Raw genomic sequence first — 13,968 nt, 5'->3', positions numbered from 1 at the left:
CTTATAATCGTTATCACAGACAGACCAGAGACTTTATTAGGCAGAACATCCTGGTGATGATGTCAGAGAGGGGCTAAGAGAGAAGATTATGCAGGTCCTGCGGGCGAAGATCAGATAAAAGCGTCAGAAGAGTCAGAGAGGGGGGTGGGAAGGGGAAGAGAGAGTGGAGAGCGAGAGGAGATAGACTCAGAGAGAAAGAGAGGAAACGAGTGTCACAATGAGTGTCTTAGTGACTGGACTATGGTAATGAGAGAAGAGACGGTGCTCCTCTGCCTGCAGAATTGAGTTTGACAGACCCATGCTGGCACAGCTGCAGACGAGAGGCTGATTTGGGTATCGGATGGGTAAGACCTTCACACCTCATCCATCAATCCTGCATTCTGTATCATTCCACAAAGTGACATTCATATGAAGAACCATGCCAGATTGATGGTGTAAGGTAAGTGTGATTAACTCAGGAATAATCATGTTGGCACTAGGCATGCAATTACTTAATAAAATATTCAAAACATTGGTTCAATTATTTTAATTGGCTATGCCACAATTAGGTTCTAATTGACTGTCATCTCAATCAAAATGGGGGGGTTACTTAGCTAACATTTGGAATTGTTTTAAGATGGTAATTTAGCTATTTGATTTAGAATTGTTGAAAGTATATATAAAATAGATAAAAAATGATTTGATAAAACATTGAATTTGGCCTTTACCACTATAGCTCATAGAAACGCATTGAATAACACATTCAGAAATGAAAGAAAGAAAAGACTAAAAAAAGAAATCATAAGAAATACGGTTTTGAAGTGTCTGTCCTATATCTAGGAGATATCTGTTTGTTTTTTTTACACATATTTAACCCCTTATTTTTGTTGGCACAAAACTACCTCCATACTTCCATGAATTTGTATGGGTTACCTTCAGAAGAGCCTACCCTTTCCACAGTGGCGTCATATTAGTTTGTAGCCCAAACGGTTCAGAAGCTACAGACGGTTTCGTGAGAAGACCCTTTTTAGGGATGTCTCCTGGTCTGACAAACAGCACTGTAGCTCTGCCACTTTCCACTGCAGATGCGGAAGGACAACATAGGTGGATATGTTGGATTAAGACATGAAAAATAACAGATCTCTAAATTTAAGGATTTTTATATGGATTCTTGTATTATGTTAATTAAATAGTGTATTTCTAAATACATTCCAATAATCAACTACTTCTATTTTCGAAGAAAAACTATCAAAATAGTTACTTCAAAATGTGAAATACCCTAAATAATATTTGAACCCCCAACTGTTTCATATGTATTTTAGCTACTATAGCTCTTCTCAAGTTTGTGAGGGGAGGAGATGTGTTTGCAGTTGTTATAGCATGGTTGCATCTGCAGTTAGGTTTGATAGGGAGCACTTGTGTACTGTGATTCAAACAGGAGCACAACGCAGTAAAGAGAATCAAGAGGAAACGTAATGTATTCACTTCAGATGACATGACGACTAATGGCTCGTCTTAGGTCATTGTCACTGCCCTGCCTCTACTAACATGAAGCCTGTGGTCTTATAATCAGGGAGGTTCTTTGTCAGTTTTACGTACTCTCTCAAGTTGAAATGTTCAGCTTTATATTCACCTTGGTTCCTCCGTGGATATACCTCCATTGGCAAGGAAGCCTCTAAAAGAAGGGGAGGGGAGTGACAGAGGGTGCAAAAAACTGCAGCAGAAAGAAAGAGGGATAAAGGAGTACAGTGAAAAAAAGCTATCCAGCATGTTTACAAAGCTACTGATTGTAATGGTTGTCGTCTTCCTCTTCTGAGGAGGAGTAGGAAATATTGGACCAATATGCAGCGTGGTAAGTGTTTGTCATATTTATTACACTGAACACAGGAAAACAAGCGAAGAAAGAAAAACCGAACCAGTCCCGAATGGTGAAAAACACTGAAACGGAAAATAACCACACACCAACAAGAGTGGGAAAACAGGCTACCTAAGTATGGTTCTCAATCAGAGACAACGATTGACAGCTCCCTCTGATTGGGAACCATACCAGGCCAAACACATAGAAATATAAACACAAGAACAAAACATAGAATGCCCACCCCAACTCACGCCCTGACCAACCTAAAATAGAGACATACAAAAGGAACTAAGGTCAGGACGTGACACTGATTATTCCCATGCCCACCTGGAGATGTCATTTTGCTGTATTGTGCCAGGTGTAATTTTACCCCAGCAGAAGGAAGGAAGGAAGGATGTAATTTGCTGTTTGAATAGAGCTGGCTCATGAGTGTGAAACATCATTATCCTCTGTCAGGCTAGCATGGCTGAAGTGGATTGGGCAGCTATACTAGCAGACTGTAGAGGAAATGAATGAAGACTTGAGTGCTGGCCATGTTCAGTGATGAGATCAGTAATCTTCTCATTCAAGTGTTGACTTGAGAGAGCAATAACCCTGCATCAATTTTCTGTTCTGAGATGCTCAGAAGTAACCTGTAAGCAATCTGTTTTTCACTCTCTTTCTTTAACCCGTTGAGACCCAAGCATATATCCAAATAAAAAATTATTTATGCCTCTGATTATGAAAATAATTACTTTTTTGAATTTAAGTTTGTAGAACAATTTTCTGGAAACGTTGCAAAAATGCAACATTGGTGTCACGTTCTGACCTTAGTTCCTTTATTATGTTTTCTGTGTATTCACCCTACAGAACTGTTTCGTTTCGTTCTTTCTCTTTGTTATTTTGTATTTTCGTGTTCAGTGTCTTTTCATTCAAAATGACGAACACTTACAACGCTGCACATTGGTCCGATCTGTCATACTCCTCATCAGAGGAAGACAAATCGCTTTACAATTGGGCTTCAATGGTACGTATGTGTATTAACACAATTGTGAAATAATATTAAAATGACATCAAAATGGATCACAAGCATGTACACATGATGGAAAATATGATATCATGTATACACATTTAAAATGAAGTCATATTCTGTCTGAAAAATGGATTCACTTGAACGATCCACATTTGTGTGTTTTTCCACCAAAAGCATATATTTTTTCAATAATAAACTATTTTGTGTGTTTTCTATGTATGGAGAACATCTAACTTACTTTTAGTCATATTTGGTTGTCATTTCTAGCATTGGGCCAGTAACCTAAAGGTTGCTGGATCGAATCCCTGAGCTGCCACGGTAAAAATCTGTCATTCTGCCCCTGAACAAGGCAGTTATCCCACTGTTCCTAGACCAGTTAACCCACTGTTCCTAGACCAGTTAACCCACTGTTGCTAGACCAGTTAACCCACTGTTGCTAGACCAGTTAACCCACTGTTCCTAGACCAGTTAACCCACTGTTCCTAGACCAGTTAACCCACTGTTCCTAGACCAGTTAACCCACTGTTCCTAGACCAGTTAACCCACTGTTGCTAGACCAGTTAACCCACTGTTCCTAGACCAGTTAACCCACTGTTCCTAGACCAGTTAACCCACTGTTCCTAGACCAGTTAAGCCACTGTTCCTAGACCAGTTAACCCACTGTTCCTAGACCAGTTAACCCACTGTTCCTAGGCCATCATTGTAAATAAGAATTTCTTCTTAAATGACTTGCCTAGTTAAATAAAGGTTAAATAAAATAAAATAAAAATATAAATTTATTTGGAGAGATAACCTTCTATCTTACTTCTTTACCATACATGGTCGTCATTGTAGGATTGTGACCTTATACACCACTTTATTTTTAAAGAGATACATTTTTGTTATTTTGATGTATAGAGGTGGCATCAAAGTTACTTGTAATGTATTTGGTTGTCCATATTTACAATAAATGGAACGGAAACAATCTCTCTAACTTGTCTGTCAATTCATTAATGTGGCCCGATGTTCCCTGCAAGAGACTAGGATGTGCAGGAAAAGACTAACATTACTCAAGGACTAAGCATACACAAAGCAAGGACTGAAAACAACCTCCACAAACCAGTCTGTTGGCCTGTAACTATTCAGCAAAAACAGCTATCACTTAAATCTGCCCCCCAAAATCATCCTTGGTTATCAGGTTAACCCATTCAATTGTTGGGAGCATACAGTATTTAGAGTGTGAGACTTTGTCTTTCTTTTTTATCAGCCAAACCATGAAACTAGTACTCAGTTCTGTGATGATGAGTAATCATCACCCATTCGCATGGCTATCTGCTCCCAGGGTGCCCCATGAGTCTTGTCATGTGTCATTTCTGTCACAACAAATACAGAGGACCTTGGAAAAAGGGATATGTATGCCTGGAGAGTGCAGAGTGACACTAAGGCAAAGATTTGAGGGCAGGCTTGAAGTTATCGGGTTCGATGTGTGTGCGTGCATGCCTGGTGTGTGTAACTATACATACATAGTGCATTCAAATCAAATCAAATTGTATTTGTCACATACACATAGTTAACAGATGTTAATGCAAGTGTAGCGAAATGCTTGTGCTTCTAGTTCTGACAGTGCAGTAATATCTTTTTTATTTATTTTAATTTTACCTTTATTTAACTAGGCGAGTCAGTTAAGAACAAATTCTTGTTTTCAATGATGGCCTAGGAACAGTGGGTTAACTGTCTGTTCAGGGGCAAAATGACAGATTTGTACCTTGTCAGCTCGGGGGTTTGAACTTGCAACCTTCCGGTTACTAGTCCAACACTCTAACCACTAGGCTACCCTGCCACCCTAACAAGTAATCTAACAATTCCCCAACAACTACCTAATACACACAAATCTAAAAGGGGTGAATGAGAATATGTACAGTAAGTATATGGATAAGCGATGGCCGAGTGTCATAGACAAGGTGTAATAGATGGTATAAAATACAGTATATACATGTGATATGAGTAATGTAAGATATGTAAACATTATTAAAGTGGCATTATTTAGTGGCATTGTATAAAGTGACTAGTGATCCATTTATTAAAGTGGCCAGTGATTGAGTCTCAATGTAGGCAGCAGCCTTTCTGAGTTAGTGACTGCTGTTTAGCAGTCTGATGGCCTTGAGATAGAAGCTGTTTTTCAGTCTCTCCTCCCAGTTTTGATGCACCTGTACTGACCTCGCCTTCTGGATGGTCGCGGTGTGAACAGGCAGTGGCTCTGGTGGTTGATGTCCATGATGATTTGTTTGGCCTTCCTGTGACATTGGGTGGTGTAGGTGTCCTGGAGGGCAGGTAGCTTAGTCTCTGGAGAGTCTTGCGGTTGAGGGCGGTGCAGTTTCCGTACTAGGCTGTGATACAGCCAGACAGGATGCTCTTGATTGTGCATCTGTAAAAGTTTGTCAGGGTTTTGGGTGACAAGACAAATTTCTTCAGCCTCCTGAGGTTGAAGAGGCACTGTTTGCGCCTTCTTCACCACACTGTATGTGTTGTTGTGATGTGTGATGTGTATGCCGAGGAACTTAAAACTTTCCACCTTCTCCACTGCTGTCACTTCGATGTGGATAGCGGGGTGCTCCCTCTGCAGTTTCCTGAAGTCCATGATCATCTTCTTTGTTTTGTTGACGTTGAGTGAGAGGTTGTTTTGCTGACACCACCCTCCGAGTGCCCTCACCTCCTCCATGTAGGCTGTCTCGTCGTTATTGGTAATCAAGCCCACTACTGTTGTGTCATCTGCAAACTTGACTTCGAGGCGTGCATGGCAATGCAGTTGTGGGTGAACAGGGAGTACAGGAGGGGGCTGAGAACGCTGAGATGTTGTTTCCTACCTTCACCACCTGGGGGCGGCCCATCAGAAAGACCAGGACCCAATTGCACTGGGCGGGGTTGAGACCCAGGGCCTCCAGCTTGATGAGCTTGGAGGGTACTACGGTGTTGAATGCTAAGCTGTAGTCAATGAACAGCATTCTTACATAGGTATTTATTTTGTCCAGATGGGATAGGGCAGTGTGCAATGTGATGGCGATTGCATCGTCTGTGGACCTGTTGGGGTGGTATGCATACTGAAGTGGGTCTAGGGTGGCCGGTAAGGTGGAGGTGATATGATCCTTGACCAGTCTCTCAAAGCACTTCATGATGACAGAAGTGAGCGATATGTGGTGGTAGTCATTTAGTTCAGTTATCTTTGCCTTCTTGGGTACAGGAACAATGGTAGCCATCTTGAAACATGTCGGGACAACAGACTGGGATAGGGAGCGATTGAATATGTCCATAAACACACCAGCCAGCTGGTTTGTGCGTGCTCTGAGGACGAGGCTAGGGATGCTGTCACACGCACATGGTTTGCAGATGTTAATGTGAGTATAGAGAAATGCTTGTGCTTCTAGTTCTGACAGTGCAGTAATATCTAACAAGTAATCTAACAAATTCACAATGACTACCTTATACACACAAATGTAAATGGATGAATAAGAGACAGCCCTGCAAGGGTTAACACATTTAAATGTTTTACTCACATCAACCACGGAGAAGGATGAGGGGGCAGTCCTTGTTAGCGGGCCGCGACGGTGGCACGGTATTATCCTAAAAGCAGGCAAAGAAGGTGTTTAGTTTGTCTGGAAGCGTGACGTCGGTGTCCGAGACGTGGCTGGCTTTCTTTTTGTAGTCTGTGATTTCCTGTAGACCCTGCCACAAACGTCTCGTGTCTGAGCTGATGAATTGCTGTCCCTGTACTGGCATTTCACTTGTTTGATCGCGTTGCGGAAGGAATAACTACACTGTTTATATTCAGTCATAGTCCCAGACCTCTTTCCATAGTTCAGTTTTGCGCCAATGCCGCCATCCATCCACAATTTCTGGTTAGGGTAGGTTTTAATAGTCACAGTGGGTACAACATCTCCAATGCACTTCTTTATAAATGCACTCACCGAGTCAGCGTATAGGTCGATGTTGTTCTCTGAGGCTGACCGGAACGTATTCCAGTCCGTGTGATCAAAATAATCTTGAAGCGTGGCTACCGATTGGTCGGACCAGCGTTGAATGGTTCTCGTCACTGGTTCATCCTGTTTGAGTTTCTGCCTATAAGACGGCAGGAGCAAGATGGCATCTTGGTCAGATTTGCCGAAGGGAGGGTGGGGGAGGGCTTTGAATGCATTGCGGAAGTTAGAGTAGCAGTGATCGAGGATTTTGCCCATGCGCGTAGCGCAATTAATATGCTGGTAGAATTTAGGTAGACTTGTTCTCAAATTTGCTTTGTTAAAATCCCCAGCTACAATAAATGCAGCCTCAGGATATATGGTTTCCAGTTTGCAGTCCAGTGGAGTTCCTTGATGGCCATCTTGGTGTCTGACTATAACTGATGAGAATTATTTTGCTAGATAAAATGACAGGCATTTGATTGTAAGGAATTATAGGTCGGGTGAGCAGAAGGACTTGAGTTCCTGTATGTTGTTATGAATACACCATGAGTCATTAATCATGAAGCATACACCCCCGCCCTTCCTCTTCCCAGGGAGGTGTATTCAGACCCCTCTCAGACCCCTCAACTTTCCCACATTTTGTAAAGGTACAGCCTTATCCTAAAATTATATTTTGTCCTCATCAATCTACACACAATACCCCATAATGACAAAGTGAAAACAGGTTTTTAGATTTTTTTTGCAAAACAAAACAAAAAAACAAATCTAAATACCATTTACAGAAGTATTCGGAACCTCTGCTATGAGACTCAAAATTGAGCTCAGTTGCATCCTGTTTCTATTGATCATCTATGAGACGTTTCTACAACTTGATTGAAGTCCACCTGTGGTAAATTCAATTGATTGGACATGATTTGGAAAGGCACAGACCTGTCTATATAAGGTCCCACAGTTGACAGTGCATGTCAGAGCAAAAACCAAGCCACTAGGTCGAAGGAATTGTTCGTAGAGCGCCGAGACAGGATTGTGTCGAGGCACAGATCTGGGAAAGCGTACCAAAAAACACCTGCCGCATTGAAGGTCCCCAAGAAGACAGTGGCCTCCATCATTCTTAAATGGAAAACGTTTGGAACCACCAAGACTCTTCCTAGAGCTGGCCACCTGGACAAACTGAGCAATTGGGAGAGAGGGGCTTCGGGACAAGTCTCTAGCCAGAGACCGGACTTGAACCTGGTCAAACATCTCCGGAGAGACCTGAATATAACTGTGTAGAGATGTTCCCCATCCAACCTGACAGAGCTTGAGAGCATCTGCAGAACATAATGAGAGAAACTCCCCAAATACAGGTGTGCCAAGCTTGTAGCGTCATACCCAAAAAGACTTGAGGCTGTAATCGCTACCAAAGGTGCTTCAACAAAATACTGAGTAAAGGGTCTGAATTCTTATGTAAATATGATATTTCAGTTTTTTATTTATAATAAATTAGCAAAAAAATCTAAACCTGTTCTTGCTTTGTCATTTTGGGGTATTGTGTGTAGATTGATGAGGGGGGAAAATGTCATCAATTTTAGAATAAGGCTGTAACGTAACAAATTGTGGAAAAAGACAAGGGGTCTGAGTACTCTCCGAAGGCACTGTAAGTGTTTGGATATGGTTCCTGAAAGGGCACAGAGGCAAAGAAAGCACCAGGCAAGTTCCCATTAGTGTCTCATTACAGACTTTTCAGTGCAATCAGGGTCTGTTCTAATGCAAAGTTAAAATCCTCAAGAGTCCTACACAGACCACCTGTCACACATAATCACTCAATGTGCCTCCTCAAAGGGAATGCTCGTAATCACACAGGTGCACTTGAGATATCTAGGAGTTTTGTTAAATTAAATTAGTAAAGTTGTAGTCATGCAGATGTAACAGTATAACTTTAGACCGTCCCCTCGCCCATACCCGGGCACGAACCAGGGACCCTCTGCACACATCAACAACAGTCACCCACGAAGCATTGTTACCCATCGCTCCACAAAAGCCGCGGCCCTTGCAGAGCAAGGGGAACTACTACTTCAAGGTCTCAGAGCAAGTGACGTCAACGATTGAAACACTATTTAGCGCGCACCACCGCTAACTAAGCTAGCGTTTCACATCCGTTACACAGAAAATGAATTTCCCTTTGGAGAGACATTTCATTTTGACAATTCAACATAATTTATTTTTAACTGATCAATGGCCTTATATAAGTATGACTCTCAGATTCTCAAATTGTCTCAAGTCACGCCAGTACTCATCCCTGTCCTATTACAACTGATTACACAATCTGGTCTCAGCGCATTTAGTATAATTCTGCACGTAAATCCATGACACTCCATTTAGTATGTTTAGTTTCGTATGGTATGCATTAATTTGTTGATGTCCATCACCCATTTCGTATGATATGTTACGAATTACAATTCTTATTATGTCATAAATTTGCAAAAGGGACAATGTTACAAATGTGCAAAACATACAATATGTTATGAATTTGCTAAAAGTATGATATGTTATGAATTCTAGCTAGGTGGCTAACGTTAGCTAAGTTAGGGGTAGGGTTAAGTTTAGGAGTTATGTTAAAGGGTTAAGGTTAGGGTTAGCTAAAAGGGCTATGGTTAGGGGCATGGTTAGCTAACATGCTAAGTAGTTGCAAAATAGCTAAAAAAGTAGTAAGTAGTTGAAAAGTTACTAATTAGCTAAAATGCTCAAGTTGTCCGTGATGAGATTCAAACTCGCAACCTTTGGGTTGCTAGACATTTGCGTTATACACGCACCCATCCATCCCAACTTAAGCAATCCTCTGTCTTATGTACCCATACCAAACGTAACATATGATAGAAATTTGTGTGCCCTGGATTTACATGTACTATGTTACATCTAGTCTATGAGACCAGGCTGGATTACATAGATCTAATACGCAAGTGCGGTTTGCTTACAAACGTTTGAACCAGTCTTCAACTTAATATCTCTCATTCTTTGCAGATGGCATTGAAGCTGAATACTCCTTGCTCCTCTGACCTCATGGCTACCGTCTCTGCCCCCTCCTCTCCCTCTGTCCTCCACCACCTCCCAGAGCTCAACTTCTCCTCCTGCCCCTGTCCATCCATCCAGACCCTGAATGCCACCACACTGCCACCCCTCATAAACCCTCCCTCCTTTGGATTGTCCTGTTTCACCATGACCCTGGGTGGCCTCTCCAACCTAAGCGCCCTGGGCATCCTGGCCAAGTCCTATGTACGCTTCAGACATCGGGCCAAAGCTCCGTTCCTGTTGTTAGTGGGGGCTCTACTGCTAACCGACCTGGCTGGTAATTTGATCCCTGGTGCCTTTGCCCTCCATCTGCACCTGGGTCAGAGTCGGAGGCACAGGGTGGCTGCAGGAATGCGTGACACCACCGAGCCTGCCGGGATGTTTTGCCAACTGTTCGGTGCCAGCTTGGTGTTCTTCGGCCTGTGCCCTCTATTACTGGGCAGTGCCATGGCCGTGGAGCGGTGTATGGGCATTACCCAGCCCCTCCTCCACTCTGCCCTGATCACGGTGGCCCACATGCGTCTGGCTGTCCTCCTGCTGTCCTCCCTAGCCCTGCTGCTGGCCGGGCTCCCCCTGGTGGACGTGGGTAGTTACACAACCCAATTCCCTGGTACCTGGTGCTTTCTGACAGTCCACGGGCCGCTCTCCACGGCTGACGCCAGCCTGGCACTCACCTTCTCCGGCCTGGGGCTCACGGCGCTCAGCCTCTCCCTGATTTGTAACACCCTGAGCGGGCTGGCTCTGCTGCAGGCCAGGCTCAGCTCCCAGGGCATCAGGACAAACACTACAGCAGCACCAGGACGATATGGAAGAACCTCCTCCTCTCCCCTACGCTCGTTGGATGTAGAGATGATGGCCCAGTTGACAGCGATCACAATGGTGTCCTGTGTGTGCTGGAGCCCCTTTCTAGTGAGTAGCTAGAGCCTCCACTGACATTTGACGTTGTTTATACTGTAGATGGTTTAACATTGGTAGTCTGCTTATTGTAGACAAGGCTTTTGCTTGTTTAAAAACAGACGCAAGTGTTTCTAAAATTAATAGTAGGATACAACATATTCACCTCATTTATTCAGGCCTGTCTCATACATACAGTGTGCCACAGTGGCTTTTATGTCCCTAACATAGTGGCTTTTTTGTCCACCATCACCAGATCTCCATCTCTCTGCTGGTGGGTCAGTTCTGCCGCGGCGGGCGAGGCTCCAGCCACACAGTACGTCAGTCAGAGAAGCTGGTTCTGTTGGGCCTCCGCATGGCCACCTGGAACCAGATCCTGGACCCCTGGGTCTACATCCTGCTCAGACGGGCTGTGCTGCGCAGGGTCTTCCAGGTCCTCCAGCCAGACTCCAGGTCCACCCTGACACAGAGCAGCTCCTGCACTACAGCCTCACGCAGACAGGGGATTGGACTACACTGACCCATGAATGTGTGTAAAGATATTCCCATTTGTGGATACACTCTCTGTGATGAACTGAGAGAGAACTCAAAAACACCAAGTGAAACAGGTTTGAGATACTTCACATCGATGCATAGCCCTACAGTACAAGAATGTGGACATATACTCATAGCAGAAGAGCAGTTGGCAGTCATGGGATAGTCAATTCATAAACACATTAGATGTTTCACTTAGTTTGGTGACCTGTAAACACCTGCAAGCATATCAGTCTCTAATTTGTATTACTGTATTTGTGTTGAAATGCTTCTAAATAGTGAAGAAGAGGCGAAGCGACAGGGTTTACTCCGCCCAAAATCTTTCCATGAAAATATGACCACATTTTTGAATGCTCAATGAGTGTCAAAATATTGCTAATTTGCTACGTGAGGCTTATTTGATCGAATATACGTTTTGTAATGGTTAGGTTGTTACACGTGGTATTTCGGCAACTTTGAAAAAAAGTTATTAACAGTTGTGCCTGTTGTTCAAACGCTTTTTCTGCACTCTCATTGGCTAGAATGGTCCCACCTGATCTCGCCTCCCGCACCTGCTTTACATCTTTGAGGACATGTAATTTCCATTGTTAGAGCGGCCACTTGACTTGTCAATATAAAATATAATCTTTGTTGTAACCCACAAGACTGTAATGTTTATGTTTACTTTAAATGGCCGCATGGAATTGCTTCTTTGTGATTCAAAATAAACAGCTGCTCCTTCACAAAGTTTCATTTCAACATTTGTAGAACGAATTAGGCTACTGTAGAGGTCAAAGCTATTTGACTCAAAAGGAAAGTATAGCCTACCCGAGAGCCTCTGTATGACAAAAGTAGAGAATAAATCAGGGCTTTTTGCATCACACACATATATCGTATCAGTAGGATATCTGTATACAGTACACAGTATTTGTTGAATGTGATTTTATATTCTCAATATGTAGCAACACGTGCAATCATTGGTCAACTGGATGAAGTGAACCTGAAACAGGCGGGTCAAGAGGCGGATTCTCTTTCGTCATCATAACATCGGCCAATGGGATTGAGTCGGTAATTCGATGAGGAGCTAATGGCTGAGTTCACAGAGAAAGGACGATACTATTTGGGCGGTGCGGTTGGTGGTCGTCGCAATGCAATAACATTCGATATGGAGTACATAGTACTGTGATTCTTATATTTCGGCTACTACAAATAGATAAGTATCCATTAACTGTCTAGTCATTCCATCATTTAGTGAATCTGTTTCAGAATTCTTTAGAGCGCGTAGGCTATGCATTTGATGTTCCTAAATTTATGCATTGTTACAGGAGAGGCGTTGTTCTGATAGCAATTTGGTGCGGTGACAGTTAAACTGTTGTAACATTTAGATACGTATTAATGTAGCAATATTTCAAATGATAAATGTTATCCTCGCAACAGCGTGTGGTGGCGATTCTAATTTGTATACAAGCCTGGTAGTGGTTAAAGCGCTATTGAACGTTTTGTAGAATACTCGGTTACTAGGTGAAAGGTTAGGGACATTGCTCTCAAATAGTTCGTCTTCGGGTCGTGTATGATCATAGGTAAGAGACCAGGCCTACGCTCTGTAGGCAACGCTGCATTATATGATAACATTTTTGCACTTTAACTAGCCAGCCTAAAACAACAAATAAATCACGGTTCAAACACATACAGTATGTAATCCTGTAAGCCATACTATAAGGTCGTGACAACCTCGCATTTAATTTTAATTCATTACACATATTTACATTTTCACTGTTCAAATTAGTCAAGTTAGTCATTTTTATAAGAGAGACTGGTCCAAAAGCACTCTTACCTCTCTGTCCTCCACTGCCACGTGTAGTACACCCTCTATCCTTACCCCTCTGCCATTACATTTTAACACCATGCTGTAGGCCTGTCTCGCTCACTTATCCCACCCTTATAACCCTTTGAAACTCCTCTCCTCCACTGCTAGGATGCGCAATGCAGCGAGTGCCTCTTTGTCTCTGGGATCGCTGGGTCTGCTGCGTCTCTTCGGGGTCCCCTGGTCCTGGAGCTTAGCAGCAGGCTTCGGGGTCTTTCTGGGCACAGGTGGTTGGAAGTACCTCTACATCGTAGTCCGTACTGCCAAAAGAGACCTAAAGTGGGTGCCTTTAATTTGTTAAGAATATGAGGTGTGCTTACATCAAATTCTACTACCATTAAAAAAACACATTTAGACTGCTGAAGCAGGCACACACATTTTCTTCAGGAAATGTACCTTTTACTAGTTAGTCATCATCACTATAGGTAAAATAGTGACATTCTCTCCCTAATCTCCCTTTCTGTACTCCTTCCAGTGGCCTTTACGTGTTGTTACGAGTCAAGATAGCCTTGTGGCACCACCTACGGCGCAACAGCAATATCCCCTCCATCTTTGCCCAGACAGTGAAGCAGCACCCAAATAAACCCGCCCTCATCTACGATGCCACAGGAGAGACGTGGACCTTCACCCAGCTGGACCTGCTGTCTAATGCTGTGGCCCAATGGGCTCTGGCCCAGGGCTGGGCCCCGGGGGATGTGGTAGCCCTCTTCATGGAGAGCCGGCCCTTGCAGGTGGCCCTCTGGCTGGGCCTGGCCAAGGTGGGAGTGGAGGCAGCACTCATCAACTTCAACCTGCGGAGGGACGCTCTCCTGCATTGTGTTGGAGTGTCTGTGTCCAGGGGGATTGTGTTCGGAGCCGAGCTGGCTGG

The 13,968-nt window shown here is 43.4% G+C and overlaps 2 protein-coding genes across 2 annotated transcripts; both read left to right on the top strand.

Annotated features, from left to right (window-relative positions):
- Positions 1 to 131: 131 nt before the first annotated feature.
- On the top strand, positions 132 to 11,795 carry LOC112225849 (prostaglandin E2 receptor EP1 subtype-like). Its single transcript, XM_024389950.2, has 3 exons — positions 132 to 439; positions 9,782 to 10,738; positions 10,980 to 11,795. Exons 2-3 carry the CDS (start codon positions 9,782 to 9,784, stop codon positions 11,241 to 11,243), a joined length of 1,221 nt encoding a protein of 406 aa, XP_024245718.1. The 5' UTR covers positions 132 to 439; the 3' UTR covers positions 11,244 to 11,795.
- A 519-nt stretch (positions 11,796 to 12,314) lies between these two features.
- Positions 12,315 to 13,963, top strand: LOC121845671 (long-chain fatty acid transport protein 1-like; the record flags this gene model as incomplete). Its single annotated transcript, XM_042317382.1, has 2 exons — positions 12,315 to 13,379; positions 13,576 to 13,963. Coding segments are annotated over exons 1-2 (555 nt in total), but the record flags the coding sequence as incomplete, so codon positions are not given.
- Positions 13,964 to 13,968: the final 5 nt, after the last annotated feature.

Source organism: Oncorhynchus tshawytscha, unplaced genomic scaffold, assembly GCF_018296145.1.
Source record: "Oncorhynchus tshawytscha isolate Ot180627B unplaced genomic scaffold, Otsh_v2.0 Un_contig_4004_pilon_pilon, whole genome shotgun sequence".
In the NCBI taxonomy this organism is placed as follows: Eukaryota; Metazoa; Chordata; class Actinopteri; order Salmoniformes; family Salmonidae; genus Oncorhynchus; species Oncorhynchus tshawytscha.
Note: the sequence above shows the minus strand (reverse complement) of the source record. Positions and strands in the feature narration are given on the sequence as shown.